The sequence below is a fragment of the Vulpes lagopus genome, chromosome 3 (genome assembly GCF_018345385.1).
Source record: "Vulpes lagopus strain Blue_001 chromosome 3, ASM1834538v1, whole genome shotgun sequence".
Taxonomy (NCBI): domain Eukaryota; kingdom Metazoa; phylum Chordata; class Mammalia; order Carnivora; family Canidae; genus Vulpes; species Vulpes lagopus.
In genome coordinates, this window is record NC_054826.1 from 99068158 (window position 1) to 99094845 (window position 26688).

The 26688-nt window shown below is 40.7% G+C and overlaps 1 protein-coding gene across 3 annotated transcripts in view; it reads left to right on the forward strand.

Annotated features, from left to right (window-relative positions):
• Window positions 1-6430: 6430 nt before the first annotated feature.
• Window positions 6431-26688, forward strand: part of BAIAP2L1 (BAR/IMD domain containing adaptor protein 2 like 1) — an 87842-nt gene continuing 67584 nt past the window's right edge. For 2 of the 3 annotated variants that reach the window (XM_041747617.1, XM_041747618.1), the window contains exon 1: window positions 6436-6699. In XM_041747617.1, coding sequence (XP_041603551.1) covers window positions 6649-6699 — 51 coding nt within the window. In that variant the 5' untranslated portion in view covers window positions 6436-6648. Of the gene's footprint in view, window positions 6700-26688 lie in introns of all 3 variants that reach the window. The other variant, XM_041747619.1, reaches the window with a different exon arrangement.

Sequence of the window (26688 nt, forward strand, 5' to 3'; positions counted from 1 at the left end):
GGAAATGGTTTCTTAGACATGACATCAAAATCACAAGCAACAACAGAAAAAAAATAGGTAAATAAGATGTAAAATTAAATTTTTGTGTGTGTTTTAAAGGACAACACACAGAATGGGAGAGAATATTTGTGAATCATATATGTGATAAGAGATTTATACCCAGGATATATGAAAAACACTGACAACTCAATAATCAGAAGATAACATAACACAATTTTAAAATGGACCAAGGATCTGAATAGACATTCTCCAGAGATGATATGCAATAAGTGCCTGAAAAGTTGCAGAAGTGGCATGTGGGTGACTCGGTTAAGCATCCAACTCTGGTTTCAGCTCAGATTGGTATCTCATAGGTTGTGGGAATGAGTCCCAAGTTGGACTCTGAGCTCAGCAGGTAGTTTACTTGGGGATTCCCTCCCTCTGCCCCTCCCTCCACTCACAAGCACTTTGTATCTTTCTCTTTCTCTCTCTGATAAATAAATCTTTAAAAAAATACAAAAAGAAAAGATGCTCAACATGATTAGCCATTAGAGAATGCAAATCTAAACTGCAAGCTACCAATTCATACCCAGTATGATGGCTATAATAATTTAAAAAAACCAGACAAAACAAATGTTGCCAAACATGTGGGAAAATTTGAACCCTCATACATTGCTGATAGAAATGTAAAATGATGCAGCCACTTTGAAAAAAAAGCACTTGGCAGTTCTCAAAAATGTTCAGCATAGAATGACCCAGCAAATCTACTCTTAGATATGTACCTAAGAAGCACCAAAACTTATAAATGTTCATAGCTGTATTATTCACAAAAGCCAAAAAGTAGAAACAATCCAAATGTCCATCAATAGCTGAATGGATAAACAAAAGTGGTATACAATGGAATATTATTCAGCAATTAAAAGGAATTAAGGACTGATACATACTACAACATGGATGAAATTTGAAAATACTATCTAGATGGAAGAAACTAATCACAAAAGGCTACATATTATATGATTGCATTTGTATGACATGTCAGAGTAGGCAAATCTACAGAGACCAGAAAGTAGATTTAGTGGTTGCATAGCACTAGGAGAGAGGGTTGAAGGAAAATAGGGAGTAACTGCTAATGGGGACAGGATTTCTGGAAAATGTTCTAAAATTGATTGTACAACTTTATGAATGACCTAAGAACCATTAAATTGTACACTTTAAGTAGAAACATTGTATGGAATGTGAATTGTATCTCAATAAACCTATTTTTAAAACAGTGATAGTTAAAAGAGAACTAAATTATAGAAATAAAAAAATTAAAATTTAAAACTCAGTGAACAGATTAATTACATAGGAATTTGACACAGCCAAGGAAATAATGAATGATTCGGAGGATAATTCTGAAGAAATTATCCAGAACACAGCAAAGAAAGATAAAACATAAAAGAGAAATATGATTTCTATACCCAGATAAACTAGAAGTCAGTAGTGAGAACCCTTTCAAATCTCCAGCTCTGATTTCATTACAAGTTTAAGTGTTCTTTGACAGGAGAGACAACAACTGTTAAAGTGATGCAGAATAACGTAGAAAATAACAAAACAACATTTCACAGTACATTTCACAGTAACCGAACCACAGAGAAGATAGATGAAGATTTGAGCTTTCTTCAACAAAGTTGAGCAAAGTTGAAAAAAATTGAACAAAGTTGAAAAGAATAAGTGGCTCAAAATACCACTGAAGTGACAAAATTGGTTTTCACGTGTGCCTTCTGGAACCTATTGAATGCTTCATAGTAATAGAGCACTTACAGTATATGAATACATTTTGCATTTGATTCTTATTCACAAGACTTTTACTAGACATTAATATGCCAGTATACAGGCATCATTTGGTGTTTTTATCAATAGATGAATATTTACCCTTTTTTAAGAAAAATATTCGATTTATTTATTCATGAGAGACACAGAGAGAGAGGCAGAGAGATAGAGGGAGAAACAGGCTCTTGTGAGGAGCCCAGTGTGAGACTAGATCCCAGGACCTGGGATCACAATCCCAGCCAAAGGCAGATGCTCAACAATTGAGCCACCCAGGTGGCCCAGTATTTACCCTTTTTTGAGTGCTAACATTCTCAGGGTATTCATACAGCAATGACAGGGAGTCTACTCTGCAATGCTCTGTACATTGTAGAAAGTTCAGGACTTTTTCTCAAAATCCATTTATGCTGATGCTTTGCTACCCTTTGATATTTGTTGAATTGATTGTAACATTTGTATATTCTTGTCAAGGACTTCAGAGCCGCCACCCTGTTCTGCAGTCTAGTTTACTGTTCTTTGAAAGCTGGAAAAGCAAACCCCTGATCTAGTTGCTTTTTGTGAAGTGAAGAGCATCTTGGCTGCCTCATAAATGTATCTCCTTAACAGTGCTTGAGCACCTACTACATGCCAGGCACTGAATCAGCTGCAGTGCCCCAGACAGGAGTCACAACCTGTCCTGGTGACATTTGCATTTTAATGGGAGAAAGGAGTGGAAAGAGTCTACAGATGGAGAAATGAACAAGGGAAAGATTACCTAGTCTATTCATTTCCCCTTGCTACAGAAACAAAATCCTATGCATTTAGTGGCTTAAGACAACATGTATTTCTTCTTTTACAGTTCTGGGGCAGAAGTCTGAAATGCGTCTTACGGGGCTAAAAATCAAAGTGTCCTCAGGTGCAGTTCTTTCTGGAGGCTCTGAGGTGAGGATCTGTGCACTTGCCTTTCCAGCTCCTGGTGGTTTCTTGTATTCCTTGGCTTGTAGCCTCTTCCTCCATTTTCAAAATACATCACTACAGGCTCTGTGTCTGTCATCACACCTTCTCTGACTTCTCCTATGTCCCTTTCATATGCACCTTTGTGATTACATCCAGTCAATCCAAATAATCCAAGATCATCCCCTCCTCCCAAAACCTTTGATCACATTTGCAGAGTCTCTGTGCCATAAGTTAACACTCATAGTTCCAAGGCTTGGACGTCTTTGGGGAACCGTTTACCAACCTACCATAGCAAGCGATAAGCACTACTAGAATGAAAATAGCATGCATGGCAGAGAGGGCCTAAAATAACACCTTCAGGTTGAGTGATGAAGGAAAGGCCTCTCTGAGGCTGTGTCTAGGCTAAAATCCAAGTCAGGGAAAAAGCTGGGGGGTGGGGTGAGCACACTCTAGGCTCAGGGAACAGCCAGAGCACCCGTTAATTCTGAGAGCCCCTCACTGAGATGCGCAGTTGAGTTCAGAAGGTAAAACCCCAAAACGAAAGTCAATTTGGACTGTGGCTTTCAAAGTCTTACTGATATTAATTACCATCTGCAATTGCTTCTTACAAGTTTTGTTCTCATAAACAGGATTTTTTATCTTTTAAAAGATTTTATTTATTTATTAATGAGAGACACAGAGAGGCAGAGACATAGGCAGAGGGAGAAGCAGGCTCCCTGCGGGGATCCTGACACGGGACTCGATCCCAGGACTCTGGGATCACAACCCGAGCTAAAGGCAGACACTCAACCACTGAGCCACCCAGGTGCCCAGGATTTTTGATTATTTACATTCAAGCAGGAGTTAAAAGTGGAAGCCTTGGGTGCCTGTGCCTGGGTGCAGCACTTTCTTACCTGGGGGAAAACTGCTGAGCAAAGGGGCCGCTCCTCATCTTCTCCTGCTTCTCACCTCATTCCTTTCATAGATTTCACTTTCCTTGCTCTGAGTCTCATGGAGTCAAGTTTAGTTTCAAGTTTGCATGAAACCAGCAAATGTGCTTGAAGAGCCTAATGCAAATTGCCTCTTGAGAGGTCTCCCACCTTTTTTCTGAAAAATAAATTTATTGGGGATCCCTGGGTGGCTCAGCGGTTTGGCGCCTCCCTTTGGCTCAGGGCGCGATCCTGGAGTCCTGGGATCGAGTCCCGCGTCGGGCTCCCGGCATGGAGCCTGCTTCTGCCTCTGCCTGTGTCTCTGCCTCTCTCTCTCTATGTCTATCATGAACAAATAAATAAATACATCTTTAAAAAAATAAAAAATAAATTTATGAAATTTATGTATGTATTAATTTAGAGCATGAACAGGGGGAGGAGCAGAGGGAGAAAGAGAATCCCAAGCAGACTCTGCACTGAGCACAGAGTCCATCACAGGGCTCAATCCCACAATCCTGAGATCATGACCCAAGCCAAAATCAAGAGTAGGATGTTTAGCTGACTGAGACCCCAGGCGTCCCTCCCACCTTTTTACATCTACAGCAAGTTTGTCTCAACTAAGGCTTCCATTGCTGTCCTCCTTCAATTATACTTCTTACACATGTATTAAAGGCTTGGGTCAAGGCCAATTCACTTTGCACTCCTACACTGCCCCCCCCACCCCCCAGCAGAATGTCTGGCACAGAGCCGATAATCAATACTCACTTGTTCTTTTGTGCAACAGACACCTACTAGGCATCTATAGGCCAACTTCTGAGCTGGGAGCTGAAGAGCCCTAGTCTTAATATCCATTCCAACTAAGAACTGACCATTCTGAAAGACATTCTAAAGGACCAGGATGATCCTAACCAGGAAATTATTTCCATAAAGGAAAGTTAAATAAGACTGAGTATCTGTTTGCCAATTTGCATACAGTTATGAACCTGGTCCTTTGATCAAATTTCAACCTTGGCAATCAAATCAGGCCATCTGAAATACTTGCTACTTTTATGATGGCTTGTAAATCTCTCTTTTCTGACTCTGAACTACACCGCTGAGCTGTGGGGTATTAAAAGTTAAGCCTCGGGGATCCCTGGGTGGCGCAGCGGTTTGGCGCCTGCCTTTGGCCCAGGGCGCGATCCTGGAGATCCGGGATCGAATCCCACATCAGGCTCCTGGTGCATGGAGCCTGCTTCTCCCTCTGCCTGTGTCTCTGCCTCTCTCTGTCTCTTTGACTATCATAAATAAATAAAAATTAAAAAAAAAAAAGAATAAAAGTTAAGCCTCTGCTGTCTTTCTAGCTCGTGGGTTGACTGACTTTTGCAGCAGAGAGTGAAATGACCCCATTCATCAGAAGGCACAGAGGTTAGTGCTAAGACAAAAGGTGACCTGCAAGGTTAAGACACGGATTTTCAAGCTTAAATGAAAGCCAGCAGACATACTTGGAGAGCCTAATACATATTGGTGGTAATGATAAGGTCATGAGTTCATCTCAATATGGCAAATGAAACCTACCTGGCAAATCTTAGGAGTCAAATGCTAGAGATCTGTTAAGGAAAGAGGCAGCTGCTTCCACTGCCTGCAACCTAGGGCTGATGTGTTGCTTCCCCCAATATCCAAGAATATATCATCTTTTAATTCCCAAGCATGATGTTTTATAACTTGCAAAACCTGATAACATTGTCCCAGAGTCCAAGGGGTTATTTCTAAGTCCAGCTGCATCTCTTTCTCTTAGTTCTCATCCCCACCACACAGTGCCTCCTTTGTGTACATTTCCAATTGCACTTTATCACAAGAGCGGGTTAGAAGCCTCATATCCTGACAGTTCATAAAAGATGCAATTGCACCCAAATGAAAAAATTTAAAAACCAGAAGACCTCCTTGTTGGGAGGATGTCTCAGATATCAAGCCGTGGTTCCTGCTGGGAGAAGCCCGTTCTTCTGGATCCTCGGGGTTTGCGCTGGGGCTGGGGTGCCGACGGATTAGGGAGCCTCAGGACCCACGCACCTGCTCACACTGAGTGCCACGAGGAAGAGTTACCTCCACATCAGGTCAGCTCATCATGGTTTCTTAAATCTAGTAAGGATCTCGTGGAGAGCACAGCTATACTGCATTGAGTTAAAGATCATTCTTAATGCAAAGTTTAAAATCGTCCCGCAGTTTCTGCAACCAGATCTCGGCATTTATCAAGTTTCTACTACATCGGGAGCCTCCAAAACTGCAGGTGGCAGCCCTCTCCTCCGTCTCTGAGAGCCCATGCCCTGGTGTCTCTCAGATCTTTGGAGTCAGCGCGTGAGGTGCTCAGGACGAGGGTCAAGCAGGGAAATTGATACAACTGGGAGAAGCGGCTCCCTCTTCTCGCAGTCCCCAAAAGACAGCACTGAGGGGCACCCGGGGAAAACATGGGTCTCGGGGCCTCACCGCTCCCCGTGCGGGCTCTGTCCAAGAAGAACAGCATCGCGAGGTACCGACGCCTCGCGGGACCCGAGGCGCAGCGTCACCAGGAGCTCTCCGACCGCGGCAGAAGGGCGAGGGGCCGCCGCCCCGCTTCGGGCGCCTCAGGTGGGGGCGCCCCGCCCACTCGGCCCCGCCCGCCCCGGGTCGGCCCGCCTTCTCCCCGCCCGCCCCGGCTTGTCGGCCGCGCCCACCCCGCGCTCCTCAGGTGGGGCCGCCCCGCCCACCTCGGCCCCGCCCGCCCGCGCGCCTCAGGTGGGGCCGCTCGGCCCGCCCCGCTCGCCCAGCCGCGTCAGGCCGCTTCTCCTCAGTTCCTCCCCGGCGGCGGTGGCGGCGGCGGCTGCGCTACAAGTTTTGACATTTTGGCGGCGGAGGAGCGCGGCGGCACTTCGGCGCCGACGGCTGTGGCAGTCGCCGACCCTCGAGGGTCGCGGAGGAGCCCGGCGCTCCCGCCTCCCAGGCTTCGGGCGGCCACGAGGCCCGGCCGCGTCCTCCCGCGTTGGCTCGCCGGGCGGCTGCAGCCATGTCGCGGGGGCCGGAGGAGGTGAACCGGCTCACGGAGAGCACCTACCGGGTAAGCGAGCTCGGCGCGGCCGGGGGTGCGGGGAGGCCCGGGGCCCATGGAAGACGGGGGGTCGGGGAGGCCCGGGGCGGCTCGCGGTGGCTCGCGGTCGTCGCCGGGAGGGAGGCAGGGACGAGGGCGCCTTCCCGCGGGAACACCCTCCCCGCCCCCTTCCCGGCGCTGGAGACGCCCTCCTGCACTCACCGCGCGGCGGACGGGTAGAGGGGCGGGGGACGGCGGAGGCGGGAGGGTCTGCCCGGTCCTGGGGGCCGCGTCCTGCTGCCCCGCTTCCGCTCCGGGTGCGAGTCGCGCCGGCGCGGCCGCTGCGCGCGAGCTGCCCGGGACGCGAGAGAAGCGTCGGGGTCCGGCGGCCGGGGTTCTGGCCGCGCCGGGGGCGCCTCTGGGGGGCGCCGCGGGCTCCCGGCGTCCGCTCCCGCCGCGACCTGACCAGATGGACCTAACCTTCAGGAACGCCTTGACGGTCACTCTTCTGAACTTGCGTTTCTCGCGGAAGAGCGTTTTCCCCCCAGAAACAGACACAGATTTAGGATCAGTGGCCAGCGAAGTACTTGTAAATGAATTCCAGTTGAAATAAGATACGTGTTTAATCATCTGCAAAACGACTTTGGTTTTAATTCGGCGTCGGCTCGTCGAACACAACTTCTCCAAATTGCAGCCATTTTTAATGCCCGCAGTGTGGTCACTTTTATAGATTTTATTTTTAAACCCTCGTGCAAGCTCTGCGTGAATTCCTGAAATCAGAGGGCTTTATTGCCTGTTGTAGGATAAGAATAAGGAAAAGCGTGAAAGTACACTCATAATCTATCCTCTGAGTTCAAAATATTGATTCCCTTCATCGGAAATCAGGCACAAATAAGCAACGTGAATTATACTTCTTGGATAGATATGGTATCCATAGTTGACACAGCATTTTTGGTCTCTACGTGACTGTATTGTCTTAATAGAGGGCAATTTTTAGAATTCCCAGAAATTGGAACGTTAGGATTTTACATTTGTATTGAGTTTGTTAATATTTTTTTTTTAAACTTTTTTTTTTTTTTAATTTTTTTATTTATTTATGATAGTCACAGAGAGAGAGAGAGAGGCAGAGACACAGGCGGAGGAAGAAGCAGGCTCCATGCACCGGGAGCCCGATGTGGGATTCGATCCCGGGTCTCCAGGATCGCGCCCTGGGCCAAAGGCAGGCGCCAAACCGCTGCGCCACCCAGGGATCCCGAGTTTGTTAATATTTTAAATGATTTCTGAAGATGGTTGGGGTTGACAGTGTGTAAATAAAACATTTTTAGACTTGGGGGAATTGGAGCTACTCTGATAACTGTCAGTTAAGGAAAGTATGCAGTTGAGGAATGCAGATCATTGCAGATTTCAGGCAGTCTAAATATCCAGTGGGGCACAAAACCACGTGAACACCAAAGTTGCCTCCAAGAAGACAGGCACATCTATCTTTGAATCTAGGATGATAGATCAATTTGAGACAAGCAATCAGATGCTCTGAAGTAACTTTTGCTCCCCCCGCCCCACTTCTTCCTTTCACTTTTAACAATGACTCAGTGGAGGGGCTGTACCCAAGTGATTTGTAGTGCCACAAGTGCCAACCCCAAAGAACTGGGGCAGGATGCAAAACGTATGGATTTCACAGTTTGAGTTATACATATTTATAGACATCAGGCAGTGTAAGTCATTTTTATGGTTTGAGAAGTTATACACTGAACATTAGAGACCAGTTACCAACTGCTCCCCATTCCCAGGTGTCTTAAAACATATTAAAAGCTCACAAATGTGGGATCCCTGGGTGGTGCAGTGGTTTAGCGCCTGCCTTTGGCCCAGGGCATGATCCTGGAGACCCGGGATTGAATCCCACGTCAGGCTCCTGGTGCATGGAGCCTGCTTCTCCCTCTGCCTGTGTCTCTGCCTCTCTCTCTCTCTCTCTCTTTTTCCCTTTCTCACTGTGTGCCTATCATTAAAAAAAAAAAAAAAAAAAAAAAAAAAAAAAAAACTCACAAATGTGTGACACCTCGGTGGCTCAGTGGTTGAGCATCTGCCTTTGGCTCAGGGCGTGATCTCGGAACCGGGATGGAGTCCCACGTTGGGCTCCCTGTGGGGAGCCTGCTTCTCCCTCTGCCTACCTCTCTTCCTCCCTCTCTGTGTCTCTCATGAATCAAAAAACTTTTTTAAAAAATCTTTAAAGGCTCACAAATGTTTATTGATAAAGTTTAATCACCATTTTTTCATTCATGTTTTGGGAACATGTTTTTTATGTTGAGTGACGATAAAAGAATTTACAGCTCCAGACAGCAAGTATATATATAGTCTACAAAGTGAATACTGCTGGCTCATGTTTTGGCTATGATGGAAATGCATAGTGAAATTTTACATTTGCAGATCTGATTGAAATCCTGAAATCCTTCACCACCACCTCATTGAGTTCTTCCCCACCCCACCCCCCTGACAACCAAAGCTAAAAACAATTTAAGCTTAATGTTGTAAACTCACAGTGTGATGAGTCTAGTTATTTAATTAAATTAATTCATTTTATTTTTAGAGAGGGAGGGAGGAGGATGGAGGGGAAAAGGGAAAGAGAATCCTAAGCAGCTTCCGTGTCTAGCACGCAGCCTGGATGCCACGGCTCAATCTCAGGACCCTGAGATCATGACCTGAGCAGAAATCAAGAGTTGGATGCTTAACTGACTGAATCTAGGTTTTTGTTTTTTGTTTTTTGTTTTTGGTTTTTTAAGAGATTTCCTTTATGTTACCTAACAGTCTACAGTGTTTTGCTAATAGAAACATAACCAGGTGCGTTGACAAAAGCACCTGCAAATGAGATTTAATGACTTGCTAGTATGGATTTTAGATTTTTTTTTTTAATACTCAAATTTCTCCAACTTTGAAATAAAGGAATAAATTCTTTGAGGAAAAGTAGGGGATTATAAAATGTAATTCTCTGTATGCAGTATCAAATATCTTTCAGTATTTATTTACACATTTGCTGAGTTTTCTAAAATGTGTACTTAGACAAATGATTACTAGAGACCCATACTGAATCCCAGGAGGATGTGTGTTTTATGGCTTCACAAACAAATGGTATGATAATAAGCCCCCAAATGTCAAGTAATGTTACTGTTGCTAATTAGAGTTCAGCCCAAGATTCCTCCCCATATCCACATAGTATGCCCATAATTTGCCCTCAATGCTTACTTGTGATTTTGCATGGTTTTCTGATGAGTACATGCTTTAGTGGTATGAGGAAGAAGTAAAGTTCAAAAAAACCTTTAATTAAGAGTAACCACAACCTTCCTAGAACTTACAACTGCTAAAGTCTTAGGAAGTTGAGGACAGATGAGTATGAGGTCATCTATACCTATTTTACTTTTGCTAAGCAGCTGCGAAGAGGAAAAATGTCACTTAAAAAGGAGGGAGAAAAGGGCACATAAGTCTTTGTTTAAATGTCATCTTCTCAGAGAGGTCTGCTCAAACAACTCTTCAAAATTGTAGACAACACCATCCATCTCCCAATCCCATCCAACTTTACCTTTCCTGCGTAGTGCTTAGGACATTTTACGTGAACATTCACTTATCTCTCATCCCTCTCCAACTAGAATATTAGCTCCCAAAGGAAAAGAGCTTGGCTTTGTTATATTCTGAACAGTTACTGGGCATGTAGTAGGTGTGCGGGTTTGTTGATTATGTGAACATTTATTTGATTTATTTAGTAAATACCTAGGCTATTACTGGATACTTTACATAGAGCATTTGTTTCATTCTAGTTATACATCAACCCTGGAGGTGGATGTGGATTTTGTTACTTTTGAGAAACTGAGGCCCAAAAGTCTAGGAGGGACCAGTATCCACATGCCTTTTACCCTGCCAGTTTCCATTCCTCTCCTTTTTGAAAAGTAGTTTAGTCTCTAGTGAGCAACAAATGCACAAATCAAATGCCTTTTCATAATTTGGTGATCTAAGATGTCAGGATTTTCTGCCATTTTGTTCACCATCTTTGTTTTGAACAAAAATTTGTTTAATAAAAAAATGAGGTACTTTTGTTCTTTAATTGGGTCAAGCAAGCATCTCAGCATGTGTACTGGGTTTTGTTTGTTTAATGATTCTTTGTTTTCTGGACTTGGATTTAATTGGGGATGTGGAAGTGAAAGTCCCTACCTAGTTGGCTTCCAGTGTGGACTGTGGTATACAGGTCCAGCTTGTGAAGGTTTCAGTTGTCTTGTGTGCTTATTGCGATAGCTGTATACACTATTTGATCGCTTCATCTGTTCCCAGAACACTACTTTCTTCAGGTATGTTGAAGATAAAATGGGATTTGCAAAGGCCCAGACATTGCTCTTGGCTCCATGATGACCATAAAAGGGGACAGTAAGAATCAGGTGCCAGTAGCAGCAGCAGAAAGAGTTGCCAGGTATCAAATATTAAACTAAACAGCCCTGTATTGTAGCTTTTTGTCTGGTAAAATGAAAATACAAACAATGGTTGTCTTTTTCTGTCATACATTTTTTCCTGATTGGAAAGAGGTTTTAGAACTATGATAACATTATTACTATGTAGAGCAATGTCCTTTATTATGAAGCTTGGGAGGCTGGGAACACTTGGCCAGGTGATACCATTTATAAGTTTCAGGTTGCTTTTGAGTTTACATTTGTTACATTATTCCAGTAATGGGCATTAATTCTTGCCTGGCACTTCTGTTATAATGGGCCACAGGCAGACCTGCAGGGGAAACCTAATGTGCATGGAATTTCAAAAAATTGGATTTTTGTTTTTCATCAGCATTCTACACAGCTATTTATTCTGTAGTTCAAAAGTAAAGATTATTATAAAAGCTACAGAAACATTAACTTATCTGTTGACATTTGCAAGTATATTTTTTATTTCTTAAACATTTTATTGAATTATACATTTTGAAAGGTGTGCTTTGGTGTATATAGCTCACAAAATCCTCTCTAACAAAAAAAAAAAACAAAAAAAAAACCCAAAAACCCAAAATCATCTCTAACTGAACACATGTGTATAACCAACACCCAGATCAAGATACAAACCATGACCAAGCCCTCCTGAAGTCCCTTTTGTGCCCCCTTCCAGTCACTGTGCTTCCTCCAGGATAACTACTCTCCTTAACGTCCAACAGCACTGATTAGTTTGGCCCATTTCATCTGACGTCTTTCACCCAGTGTGTTTGTAAGATATACCCCTGTTGGAGTAATTGTAGTTCATTCTTATTACTGTGTAGTGTTGTACTAGGCAAATATATCACCATTTATCTATTCTCGTGAGGGGCTTTCAGATTGTTTTCAGACTACTCCAGGATATTGTGAATAGTGCTGCTATGAACGTTCTAGTACATGTCTGATGGGCATAGGCCCTCATTTTTCATGGGTATATGTATACATGGGAGTGGAATTGTTGGGTATAAAGTATTTGAGTATTTAGCAGTTTTCCAAAATAGTTGTACCAGAGGTCCAATAGCTCATTCTTGGCAACAGTTGATAATTTCTTTCCTTTTACTTTCAGTGTGAATATTCACAAAAATTTTGGAAATTTTCTAGTATCAGAAAATACAGTTTGAGTGTATGCAAATAAGATTTTAAAATTCAAAACAAAACTGCCCCAGGTTTGCTGGTTGGATGCCTGCAGTGCAATCTGCTGAAGGCTGACTCCCTAAGGGGTACTTCCGGTCAGAAAGTAGAACCTAGAACCTAGGCAATGTGGGCCTGAGAGGCCATTCAGCTGTGGTATTCAGTAAAGTAAAACAAGTTTAGTAGGCTCTAAAACTATTGTAGATGAACACATCAAAAGGTTTTATTGCATAAGGGGTTTTCAAGGCATAGAACAGCCATGTTTTAACAAATGAATGCCGGGGCAGGGGTGCAGAGTTACAGTTAATTGAATTTTCTTGTTCATTTGAGTATTAAAGTACCTTTCCCTTTCTTTTTGCTTGGCTTTTCTTGAAAATGTACCTACTTTACTATTATAGGCTTAATAGACTAGTTTTTTAAAAAGAATTTCAGTGAGTTACAGTTAAGAGGCTTCAAGACTAGTACTACTTTCTGAAGGAAATGACAATTTTAATTTGGGTCTTTTCTCCCACTTCAATTGTACATGCTGGAGAACAAATCCCCCAAATCCTGCTTCTCAGCATTTCCCACATTCATATTATATGTTTTTTATGTGTGTGTGTTGGTTTTAATCTCGGAGGCTTTTTAAACTGTATTTTTCTGATACTAGAAAATTTCCACAATTTTTGTGAATATTCACACTGAAAGTAAGTCATCTGGATCTCACAACCCAGGAGAACAATATTAACTTTTACTGTCACACTTTGTGATAGTTTTTAGTGCATCTGTCTGTGTCAGTAATCTGTGCCTCATCAGCTTGCTGACTCCACAGTATTCCATTCTTTATCAACAATTTATTGATCCAGTCCCCTTTTACCGGACATAAGATCGCTGCCAGCACTTTGCTATTAAAGCACTGTACCAAACATCATTGTAAGTAAAGCTTTGCATAAATCCGGGATGTTTTCTTTAAGCTCAATGCCCAGAAGGGAGTTGTGGGTCAAAGGGTAGGTGCAATTTAAAGCATATTTGCTACACATTGCAAAATGCCCTCTGGAAAACATGCCCCAAATTATGCTTAATCTGATTCTGTGAGAATGCACCTTTCTTGAACCCCGACCAATTAAGTAGGTCTTTCAAAGCCACTTCCTTTTTTATAACCTATACAGGGTTTTTTGTTCTTGTTTTTTTTTTTTTTTTAAAACATGTATAGCTATAGTGTATAATAGCTTGTGAACATTGACCAGGATGATACCTGAGATTCCACATCTTCTGCTATTGAGTATAACTCCCCCCATAAACTTTGTACTTAGAGATGTGTACAGAATAATTATAGCTCTGTGGTTCTTGAGGCCTCTGTATTTTTGTTCTTATTTTTCTCAGCCTTGATTTTATACTTCAGACCTTGAGTCTGTCTTTCTGGTTTATTATTATTTTAGAGACTGTGTTCTGGTTTTAATAGCTGCCTCACATCCTTATGGATACAGGTGAGATTTATGTAAATGAGATAAAAAGTTGCTGGTTCCTCTCTCATTCAAAAATAAATGAAAAATATTACCAGGAGGTGTTCCCAATCCAAGGAACAAAACAAATGAGCACCCCTCAGAGATCTGATTGCTCCCAGCCTTTTAGAGCTACCTGTGCTTTAAGGAGAGCAGCCTAGGGGTAAAGATGCCCTCAGGTTTATTGCTTAAACTATTTATATGGTGCTTTGGAGGTTTAAAAGTCCCTAAACAAGAGCAATTTCTTCACTAAAAATACCCAAGTATAGCAGAGGTTAAACTATAGGGCAGGGGGAAGGAGACTTACTTGTCACTTTTATTCTGCCTTCTAGAGTGTTTACATTTTCTTTTGTAAGTGGATTACTTTTATAATTTTAAGCTTTTTAAAAAGAAGAAATTGATGTACCATTTTAATGGGTAAGAAGTTTTGAAAAATAAGCTAAAATGTGCCATTTTCTGACCTTTCAAAGATAAACCTAAAGTCTCAGTTTTTCTCTTAATTACTGCTTATGGGAGTACATCTTTAACATTTACTAACCTGAGACTGAATGCAGCAGAAGAGAATGCAACAAAACCGAGAACCCTGAAATTCCAGTTCTTATAGCTATCTTTTAAGAGTCTTGTTCTGATGTTATAAGCAGCTGATCCTTTTAGATGCAACCGTATACTTGAAAGGTATAAAAGCAGTAATAACAAGGACAAGAAAAGGTACAAAAGTAGTAATAACTTGTCAGAGGTAAGTAAGGATAAAAGTTCAGATGATTAGAACACATAAACATGTCTAGAATAATAAACATGGAAAAGGTTGGAGTTGGGAGTCAGAACAGATCTCAGATGATGTATCTGGCTACCAGCCACTCTAAGTGCTTCTCTTTGGCCTTGAGGCTGGAGCAACCCCATCCTGAGTTAGGAGAAGGGAAGCCTCTGCCTGTGTAGAGGGAGACTGTGCAGGAGACAACCCTGGTCATCTTCATATTCTTACAAGGTACAGATGCCTGAGACCTAAGCTCACTGACCAATCTGTTACTGGGCACAGAAACTCAAATGATAAAGGAAAACCGGGAAAATCACAATGATAATTCCTTTTACTTAAGTGCTTTTATATGTATATATGTCATCTACATATATATAAATATATATAAAAAGATAAATATATATATATATATATTAAAATTAAGCTCTATGCCCACATGGGGCCTGAACTCACAACTCTGAAATCAAGAGTCACTCTACCAACTGAGAGTCAGCTAGTGCCCCTGTGTGTGTGGGTTTGTTTGTTTGTTTGTTTGTTTGTTTTAATAAAACTTGAATGGTTTTAATTGATCAAATGGTATATTTTGTCATGGGCTTCATCTTAACGCTCAGAGCAGCTTGGTGCAGGACATCAACATTTCTAAATGTATAAACATGTAAACACATTTAAAATATGCAAAACGTTCTTACAGGACACTCAGTCCAGTTAAACTCTTTGAGAAGACTGCTTATGCAGCTAACCAGTCCATTCTTTTGTCTTATCCCAGATTTTTGTATGTACTTAAAGTCATATTCCTCCATTTAACCTTGTGCTTCAATTTTCTCATCTGTACTTAAGGATAGTAGTATCTACCTCTGGTTATTGTGAAGATTGAACATTATAATACATGAAAGCTCTTAGTTTGTTAATTGTTAGCAGTAGAAGCATGTGTTTACTGGAGTGTAGCCACCATAAGAGCATTGATTTTCATCTATTTTGCTTACTGCTTATCCCCAGTATCTAGTAGACTCACTGCCACAGAGGCAGCGCTGAGTAAATATTTGATAAAAGAATAGTGTTGATACTATTGGTACACATTTTTCTGTCAATGAGCTATACACTTCTTGAGGGTTTTTTTTTTTTTGAATCCCTCAATTCTGTGCACAGAACTCAGAAAAATTTGTTGAATACGGAAGATCTATGTTTATCACACAGTTGTAGCTAAAATCCTCACCTTGGTGGCCAGGGGGACTGAGCTAGCACTGGTAATAATAGCTATGATGTTCTGAGCACCTGTTACAGATGTGCCAGTTTTCCTATGTACCACATTTGTGCCAAGCACTATGATCACCACTAGGAACCACACTGGAGAAAAAAACAGTCTGTGCTTTTCTAGAGTTTATGGCTTATGACAGGACAACAATGCCAAAGTTTTCATCTGTCCAGCATTTCCTTTCCACCTTGGCTTGCCCAATATTGTGTTATGTTTCCTTGCTTCTTCCCCACCCTCTCTCCCAGGGATCCTGTCTTTATCAATTTAGTTCTTTGGACTTTATTTTGTTTCAATATTTTATTGGAAGAAAGGGAGAAAATAAATGCATGTGCAGGTTAAGTTCAAGAGGAGTTTTTAAGGCAGGTTGTAAGAAGTCTTTGGAAAGTTGGGTATAAGAGAATTAGATGAGAAACAAAAAAAAAGTTTTGATTCCTCTCACTGGTATCTGAGAACTACATGTAATGAACTGGAAGTATTTTTAAATTATGGTTTTGAACAGTATTTTTCAGATTGCAAGGGCTGCAGGCTTAAGATTTATTTTAGAGAAAGCACCCCGGTGAGTTGGGGGAGGGGCAGAGGGAAGGAATCCCAAGCGGACTCAGCATTGAGCAGCATTGAGCACAGAGCATCGTGCTGGGTTCAATCCCTCAACTCAGACCATGACCTGAGCTTAAATCAAGAGTCAGATTAAAAAAAAAGAGAGAGATTCTGGGCACTTCACTGAGCCACACAGGTGTCCCAGGGCTGCAATTTTAATGCAGAACAGAATAACCCATCTTACAGGGCCTGGGTGAGGGAAGTTCAACTAGAATTATTTGAGATATGATGTAAGAATAGCATTTGGAACTAAAAAGAGAATGTTACTTGCTGTATGAAATCATCAGTACTTTGATCTAGTAAAGTTCCTGTTGCATACTTAAGGGCTTTCTAAACAAATGCAACTCAGCACTTGAGAATGCTTTCCTGTAAATTCGTTGCTTGCTTTTTATTCCATGACACACCTTTTAAAAACAATAAGTAGGCAGGTAAGAACGCTCAACCAAATAGTCTAGTGTGCTCTATAGCCTTCAAAGTATATATCTGTTGACAGCTATTTTAAACCCAGTAACTTGGGCAGCCCGGGTAGCTCAGTGGTTTAGCGCTGCCTTCGGCCCAGGGCCTGATCCTGGAGACCTGGGATCAAGTCCCACGTCGGGCTCCCTGCATGGAGCCTGCTTCTCCCTCTGCCTGTGTCTCTGCCTCTCTTTCTTTCTGTGTATCTCATAAATAAATAAATATCTTAAAAAAAAAAAAAAACCAGTAACTTAATCATTGCTGTTTCCTTAATAGATACTACTAATTTGTGATAAAATTATGTATTTCTGATATATAATATTAAAGATATTTGCATTTATTTTAACATGTCAATCTGAATTGCCTTTTTTAAATACCTGTCTCCCTATTTTTTTTTAAATTTTATTTTTTGACAGAGAGGAAAGCACGTGGGTGTGCACACAAGCAGGGGGAATGGCAGGCAGAGGAAGGGGGAGAAGCAGACTTTCCATGGAGCAGGGGGCCTGATGCAGGATTCTGTCCCAGGACTCTGAGCTATCTTATACCTGAGCTATAAAGGCAGATGCTTAACCAACCGAGCTACCCAGGCGCCCCCTCTTTCCCTGTTAGACTATGCATTTACAAGAGCTAGAATACTTTCCTCATTCATCTTTGTGTTCTGTATGTCCAGCATAGGACAGGGTTCACTTCATTGTAGGTATATAAAAAAGATTGAACACATACATATATAGTAGTTTCAAAGGCCCAAACATGAGAAGACTTTATAGTTAGTGGAATGAAACCTAAATACATGTTATCTTGTATAAACTTGCCACACTATCCTTCTTACTCCCCACCCATAGGAGATACTAGAAGAGAGGCCCATTTTCAGATTCTGATTGAGAGTTATGTAATTGTCATCTTGGTACTGTAGCTATGGGGGGAATTATGTTTCCATTCTTAAAAATGGGAACCTGCACCTCTGTGAACCAAGCAGAAAAAAGAAAACTGATGTCATCATAATTGGAATTTCAAGAAGTGATTTTTTTCTTCATTCTCCCAGGTATTACTCCCTCTGAAGTGCAAAGTTCAGAAGTTGCTTCAGTTCTGGGGCAGGGTCCCCAAATACTTTGTCCCATTAAGGCCAGGGTGGGCCAGACATAGTTATAGTGTCTAATAGCTTCCTAATTGCTAAGGTTAGGAACGCCTGTTTTCAGCCCCAAAAGGTAGCTTCGCCCTGCCATGAAAATACATAACTTAGTAGTGTTCTATATAGCACCTGGACATTGAACCCAGTATAAAAGTCTGCATTTAAACTATAAGGGAAAGGGGTTTCAAGTCCAGGATCGAGTCCCACATCAGGCTCCCTGCATGGAGCTTGCTTCTCTCTCTGCCTGTGTCTCTGCCTCTCTCTTTGTGTCTCTTATGAATCAATCAATAAAATCTTAAAATCTACAGACAAATGTAAAACTTTTGTCTAGTATTTAAAGTAGAATGATACTTTGTACTATTGAACAGCATTCAGGCCATGACTTTTTCTTCCAGTTACTTTATCAAGGATGGTCATGAACTCAGATTGTGACATGTTTCTCCCTCCCCAATCAAAACAAAACAATTGAGTACCTAGATTCTTATACTAATTTACTGAGTGGGATAGCTCTGGGACTTAATTCTCTTGATTGGTTTGATAATTTCATCCAAAAGGCTTGAACAGTTATAAGAACATACTTCTTTTCTCCTGCCAGTGTGGGATCTTTTTAAGCATCTTAACTGCTTTTTTTTTTTTTAAGATTTTATTTATTTATTCATGAGAATACACAGAGCGCAGAGAGTCAGAGACACAGAAGGAGAAGCAGGCTCCATGTAGGGAACCTGATGTGGGACTCAATCCCAGGTCTCCAGGATCATGCCCTGGGCTGAAGGTGGTGCTAAACCGCTGAGCCACTAGGGCCGCCCTCTTAACTGCTTTTGTGTCAACAATTCTTGCTGTGTAAATGAGGAGAGAATAGAGAAAGTGGAATTCGTGAAAGAAGTCTTTCTTTGAACAGTGAAATAAAAGGTCATGGAAATGTTATTGCTTCTGGTAATGTATCTTAAGAGGTAGCAATACATAATTTTCTGGATGATTACACTGGGTCTCATCACTCAGTTGGTTCTTAAGGAGCTCATGATCTAATAGGTGCTCTCAGAACCTTTGGAGAACTTCTTCCAAGAGAAGCTAAGCGCAAAGAGATGGCCCTGTGCTTTGCTGATCACTGGCCCAGCAGCTTCTCTTGCTCAGGTCATGTTGCAAGGGATGGAGCTATGTAACCCTGAGGGTGTCGTGGCTTCATTTCTGGCATGCCTTTTGCACTCTGAAGAACCACTTTTGCAGAAATAATTACTTATGGAACACCAGAGGGGCTCAGTCAGTTAAGCATCTGCCTTCGGGTCAGGTCATAATCTCATGGTCCTGGGATCCTGGTCAGCGGTGAGTCTGCTGTTCCCTCTGCCTACCCCCCTCCACCCACCCCCCAGCTTGTGTGTGTGTGAGTGTGTGCACGCACACACACTCTCAAATCTAAAAAACAAAACAAAAAAAAAACAACTTATAAACCAAAGCCTGGATGTGAGGGGAAGAGTGGAAAGGAAGAATGTAGGCAAAACAATGTCTAAGTCATAGAAACTTTTATGGAGAATTTTATCTGTGAGCTAAAGATTTCCAATGAAATTACCCTTACTGAAGGACACAGAAAGGACTTTTTTTTTTTTTTTTTTTTGCCTGGAGAGATATTTGCCAAACTCCTTCCCCAATGATAGCTGGAAAGAGAGCTGCTAATCCAGCAGGAGATTTGCCTCAAAATAGCTGCGTTATCTTTTTCTACTAATGGATCTAATTGATTTTTCACTCTAGGAGGAGAAGTTCCTGCTAACAGGTACATGGGCATAAATGATTGCAGACCAGTAGGACTTTTCTGTATGGTCTTGGACCAACGTTCACAAAGTACAGTGGATGGCCTGCATCTCTGGCTCTTTGTGGGCAGGCTAGTTAGAACGAACCAAGGAATGAACAAAGACATAGCTTTGTGACATTCCATAGCATTAAGGATTTAAAGCCTGAGCCTTAAAAATAAATAAATAAATAAATAAATAAAGCCTGAGCCTTTAGCAGCCTGGAATGTTAAGGAGAGTCAAGGGTTTTTGTTACTGCTATTTTCCTTTAAAAAAAAAAAAGGCTTAATTGAAGTGTAATTCATTAAAAATCACTCACTATAAGTGTATAATTCAGTGGGGTCTTGTTTTTTTTTTTAAGTAAATGTACAGAATTGTACAACCATCGCCACAATCCAATTTTATAACATTTTCATCATGCTATAAAGGTCCTTTGTGACCATGGCTGTCATTCTTCATTCTCATCCCAAGCCCCAGGCAACCTCTAATGTATTTTTGGTCTCTATAGATTTGTCTTACTAGATATTTTATATAAATTGAATCATATAATATGTGGTCTTGTGTGACTTACCTTTCAGCATGATGTTCATTCATGTTGTATGTATTGGTACATTATTACTTTTTATGGCTGAATAATCCAATTATGGGTGTACTGTGTTTGTTCATCTGTTCGCCAGTTGGTGAACATTTCCAGTGTTTCTAACAAGGTACTTTTAAAAAATACTTAATTTGGGGGGGCGGGGAGAGGGAGAGGGAGAAGCAGACTCCACACTGAGTGCCAAGCCTGTCATGGGGCCTGATCCCAGGACCCTGAGATCATGACCTGAGCCCAAAGAGCCAGTTGCTTAACTGACTAAGCCACCCAGGTGCCCCTAACAAGATACTTTTTTGAGGGCCACGTTACTGTCTAATACTTAAAAAGTAATTTAAAAGCCAACTTGAAGAAACATAGGGTTAGGAAAGCAAAATTCACAAGGAAAACCCTGGCATTTTCAGATTTTGTAAGCTTATTAGGACTTAGTAGATATAGAGCAGAGCCTTCCTACTTTTGTGACCCTCAGTTGGAGCTGCTACTTTGAGCTAATGAAGTTACAAGCAGTGTATTACCTCATGCCTGATTTTCATGGCTAATTGGCCCGCTGGGTCATTGTGTCTGTTGCATTATCACCGTGCAGCTTGATTCATCCATGAGCACATACATTTCTTCAACAACAACAATAATCAAAAACTGCTGCTGAGTACATTTTGGGCATTGGTGGTCCAGGCACTGTTCTTGATGCCACAGGTCCTTGGCCTTATTTTATATGCAATTCCTGTTAAGGAAACACTAAACAGATTGGTTGTATCCTGTGAGGTAGTGAACGGCCTTTTGAAGGAAGAGAAGTAAGGAACAGAGAGTTAGGGGGTGATGGTGGGAGGTTAGAGGTCCTACTAGACATGGTAGGATCCAAGTGGAGGAAAGTGTCTCAGAGGTTTGGAGCTAAGGACTGGTGGCTGGGTGTCCGGGAGGAGAGCCTTCAGGCGGAAGGAGAGCAAGTACAAAATCCCTGTTGTGGGAATGGGTTTGGTCTGTTCCGAGAACAGCCCAGAGGCCATTGTGCCTGGAGCACAGTGATTTGAGGCAGAGGAGGGAGTGGCCAGAGTCCAAACCTGCTTGATTATGGGAAATACACAGGCTTTGTGTGCCCTACCCTACTGTTAAAAGGATAACACTCTGATAACGTTAATCTGTGAGAGTTGAGGCTAAAACCATTATAATGTATGAGTAAACTACCTTTCCTTGTTTCTCTTCTATCAGATATTTTCAGTCATGTATACTTTTTTGATGCTGACAGGGGAAGCAGTTCAGGTTCTTTAAAAAAGGTACTATTTTTCACTCATAGGAAAAAAGTGTGACAGCACTAAGCATTGGTGAGTGTGGTAAAATAGTACTTTCATACTGTGGTTATGGGAGCACACGTTACTACAGCTTCTTTCTCCAGGGTATTTGGTGGTATCTAACAAAATTGAAAAATTTGTCACATACCCTATGCCTAGCAATTATTTTTTTAGGTAATTTCTTTGTACCTGTGTGTACAAGGAGATGTGTATAGTCCCTTGCCACATACTTTATATTAGCCAAAACTTATAAGCCATCTAAATGCCACTCAGAGGAAATAAAGAAATTAGCCTAATTGATTGTGAGAGCTAGGAAGTCTGAAATCTGTAGGACAGGCTAGAAGCGTACACTGCAGGGCTTAAGCAGAATGGCGTCTTCCTCAGGGAAACCGTAGTTTTATTTAAAGGCTTTTCAGCTGATTTAAATGAAGTCTACCCAGATTATTGAGGATAATACTTAAAGTAAACTGATTATAGATGTTAACCACATCTATAGAATTTCTTCAGAGCAACACCCACATTAGTATCTAATTGACTGACTGGGTACCTGGCATGCAGACACCTAAAGCTAGCCATCACAGTGGGAAGTTACAGAAGTAAAATAGGAATAGACCAGTCAATAGATAATGAGGTGGACAGCTCTTGGGAACATAATACTGAATAAAAAAATATAAGAGTGAAATGTATTATGATACCATTTATTAAAATGCACGAAGCAAAAGTATAGGTCATTCATAACTAAATGTATGTACGTATAAAAGTAGAAAATGAACAGCATTCTTAATTGATAGTTCTCTGGGGAGACTTGGCCATAGTGGTTAAAGCATCCTGTGGTTTGGTAATATTGTTCTGCAATGTTTTAATTCCTTCACACTGAAGGAAATCAATATGGTAGTGTTAACCATTATACCTGTGAGGACACAGATAGTTGAGGAATCTTTTTCTTTTCTTTTTTTTTTTTTTTTTTAAAGTTTTATTTTTTTTTATTTATGTATGATAGTCACAGAGAGAGAGAGAGGCAGAGACACAGGCAGAGGGAGAAGCAGGCTCCATGCACCAGGAGCCCGACGTGGGATTCGATCCCAGGTCTCCAGGATTGCGCCCTGGGCCAAAGGCAGGCGCTAAACCGCTGCGCCACCCAGGGATCCCCTTTTTCTTTTCTTTTTAAGGGAAAGAGAAGAAGGTCACATATTTGTTTGCCTGAGTAGAATTGGTCAATATTTTACTGCTATTAGAAGATGTTGTTCATAAAAAGTCAGGAGTAATATTACAAGAAATCCTCTAAAAAGAAAATAAGCATAGAGCCTGAAAAATAGCACTACAATAAACATCAAAGTGTATCCCAAATGGAAAAAAAGGAACAAAATGTTCTCAACTGAATAAAAACCCCTTCAATTTCCTTTGTACCCCACACTTTTTTTTTTAGAGGTTTATATATTCACGGTCTCTCTTGTCCTGATGTGATGCTTCAAGGTAGAATAGCCAGTATCACTTATTTTCATGTTACAGACAGGAAGTGAAGTATCTGGAGACATGTATGGAAATGGGACTGTTCATCCATTTGAAGAGTTGACTAATATTTTAGAACTTTTGTCTTGCAAAATTAATTACTACAATTGATTCGGTGTGCACTAAATGTCAAGTGCTTGGAAAAGCACATCAGTCTTCTATAAATAGTACTTATTATCTCACTGAATCTTCATACCCCACATGAGGTCCAAATGATCATTATTTACATTTTATAGAGGAGGAGATTGAGGCTTAGTGAGGTGGTGATTTAATTTGCCCACGTTGTTTTCAGAGTTTTTTTCATCCCGTGTTCCCCAGACCCATTGCTACTGGGATGGCAGGTAACAAATGATAGATAATACAAATTGATATATTCTGCAAGTTGATAGCTAGTAGCGTAGATAGATAATACAAACTGAAGGGAAACCAAAATACTATTTACATTTGGCTGATAAGCATTTTGTGTTTTATAAATTTGAATCTTGTGTATTTCTGCTGTAACTTAATGCTTCAAACGAAACATCTCTGTTGTCTTATTTTCCTTTACTTGGTTTGTGCTTCCCATTCAAGATGGGTATGGAAAACAGGATTCTTCTGACCATCTGTTAGCCTACAAGCAACTGCTCTTTTGCCAAATTTACTCACTAATATTTTCCCTAAAGGCAGAGGACATAATCAAGTACTGATGATGTTAGTACAGAAACAGCAGCTTCCAACAAACAACACAAGGAGGGAAGAAATAAGATTTTCTACAAGTGATGTCTATCGGGACATCTGGGTGGCTCAGCAGTTAAGCGCCTGCCTAGGGTTGGGTGTGATCCTGGAGTCCTGGGATCCAGTCCCACATCGGACTCCCTGCATGGAGCCTGCTTCTCCCTCTGCCTGTGTCCCTGCCTCTCTCTCTCTGTGTATCTCTCATGAATAAATAAATAAAATCTTAAAAAAAAAAAAAGAACAATCAAATGATGTCTATCTAGAAGTATTCCCCCACAGTTTATCCTTATTAACAGATAATCTTGTCACATGAAATTAGAATGTTCCTTGATTAGTTTAAGCATTTGTGACATTGCTAGATTAATTTATGAGATTGTATAGAATAAAATATTGAAAATTTCAAGGACAATTATGTTATCTGAAGTGTGTTATAAAACTCTATTTGAGATTTTTAAATCACTGTTAAGAGTTTATTCTAGTGTAAATATTACCCGCATTTTTCAACTCAGAAAAATAAAACACTGAAATATCAAAAAATTTGTCCTTGGTCATGTAGAGAATTGGAAAAAGAAACCAATTCTTAGAATTTTTTAAAAAAGATTTTATTTATTTATTCACGAGAGGCACTGAGAGGTAGAGACACAGGCAGAGGGAGAAGCCAGGCTCCCTGCGGGGAGCCTGATGTGGGACTCAATCCCAGGACCCTGGGATCATGACCTGAGCCAAAGGCAGATGCTCAACCACTGACCCACCAAGGCGTCCCCAATTCTTAGAAATTTAAAGTCAGCTCAGTTTAACTATCTGCTTAGTCATAATTGTATTAATTTATGCTTCATAGTCTATAGTTCCATATTGGTAAAGGTAATAATATTTCAAAAATGAAAGAAAAATCTGAATAGTGAGGAAGTTAAAACCATCATGAGATTGTATAATTCATTTTAAAATTATGATGTGTAGGTCTACAGGAAGCAGAGAGAAATGAATGAGACAAACGGACCAGCTAGAAATCTGGTGGAAAGTGCCTGTAGGTTCTGAGTAGCCTGTTTGTCAACATTTTATTTGAAACAGCTGACAGTTGATTCTCCTATCCCGCTGATTGAGCTTTTGTCTTAGAACCAATTCCTCTTCATATGAGACACATCACAAGTAGAACAGTGATATCACCATATTATAGCTTAGGCTATCCATATTGATCTTTGAATGGAAATGAAAGTCATTGTGTTTGAAATTGGTTTGGGAAATTATCCTCCTTGCCCGCAATAACAGGTAGAATACATACTAAGCTTTTGTTATTGATTGTAACAAAATTGTGTTTCTTGGATCATTAATACCTTTTATACTTTGTATCTTAAACCTTTTATTCTTAGTGCCAAACCTAAATTAAAATAGATTAGTTAATTACTACTGGTGATTTTTCTCTAAATCCTAGGTTATATAAAAAAATTTAGGTCTTAACAAGCCTTAACACAGCATGTGACCTTTGAAAGGACAGCTGCCCTCTCAAAAAAAATGTGGGGCCCATCCAATTCACAAAGATATCCACTGCTACTTGTGAAATTTTACAGATCGTGGAATACAAAGGCAGCACTGCCTTTTTATTCCTGGGTTTAAAAATACATGTACTTCAGCTAAAATAACTAGATTAATGGCCAACAGCCAGGGTTGAAATGGATTTTCCACTGTTCAAAGGGGCCAAAGTTTCTGGGGGAAAAATTTCTGTACCTAAAGCTAAATAATGAGGAATTGAATGTTGAACTTAGAAGCTTAAAAACTCTTGTATTGTTTTCTCTGAAGCTTAATGTAGTTCCAGGTTTTACTAGTTAACCTGTTTTCCCCCAGCATCATTTGGGTAGTGGTTTATGCTTGGTGTTAATTTTGGAAGTTCTCATTAATTCATTGTTCATATTTTAAGATAAGACCTAACATGTAAACATTTCAAGAATTTTATCAAGAAACCAAATTATATTTTTCCCTCATTTGGGTAAGCTGAATTCAGAATAATCTTAAAGAACATAGATCTGGCCTTCTTTTTATGACTGTTTATATGCTAGTAGACAGGGTTAGTTCTGTATCTTTTTCCTTATATTCTTACCTATCGAGACTTGGCCTCATAAGGTTATTATAAGAATTTATTTATTTATTTTTTATTTTTATTTTTTATTTATTTTTTATTATTTTTTTTATTATAAGAATTTAAAATGGGGGCACCTGGGTGGCTCAGTGGTTGAGCATCTGCCTTTGGCTCAGGTCGTGATCCTGGTGTCCTGGGATCGAGTCCCACATCGGGCTCCTGGTGCATGGAGCCTGCTTCTCCCTCTGTCTGTGTCTCTGCCTCTCTCTCTCTCTCTTTCTCTCTCTCTCTATGACTATCATTAAAAAAAAAATTTAAAAAGTGATTATTTTCTAATGAAGTTCTTAGATTTTTTAAAATACTGAAATCTCCTACATTGCTGATGGTAATGTAAAATGGCACAGGCACTCTGGAAAATAGTTTGGCAGTTTCTTACAAAGTTAAACATACACCTATATGCGCAGCAGCTGAACTCTTAGATATTTATCCTGAAGATATGCACACTTATGTTCACACACACACACACACACACACAAATATGTGTGATTGTCCATATCAGGTTTATTTGCAATTGCTGGAGACTATAAACATCCCAAATGTTCAGTGGGCAAATGTATAAACTGTGATACATCCATAGTATGGGATACTACTAGTCAAAAAAGGGAAAAAATTATTGATACATTGATACATCCATTGATATGGATGGTTTTTAAGGACATTGTGCTGAGTGAAAAAGTCAGTGTCAAAGGTCACATATTATATGATTCCATTTATAT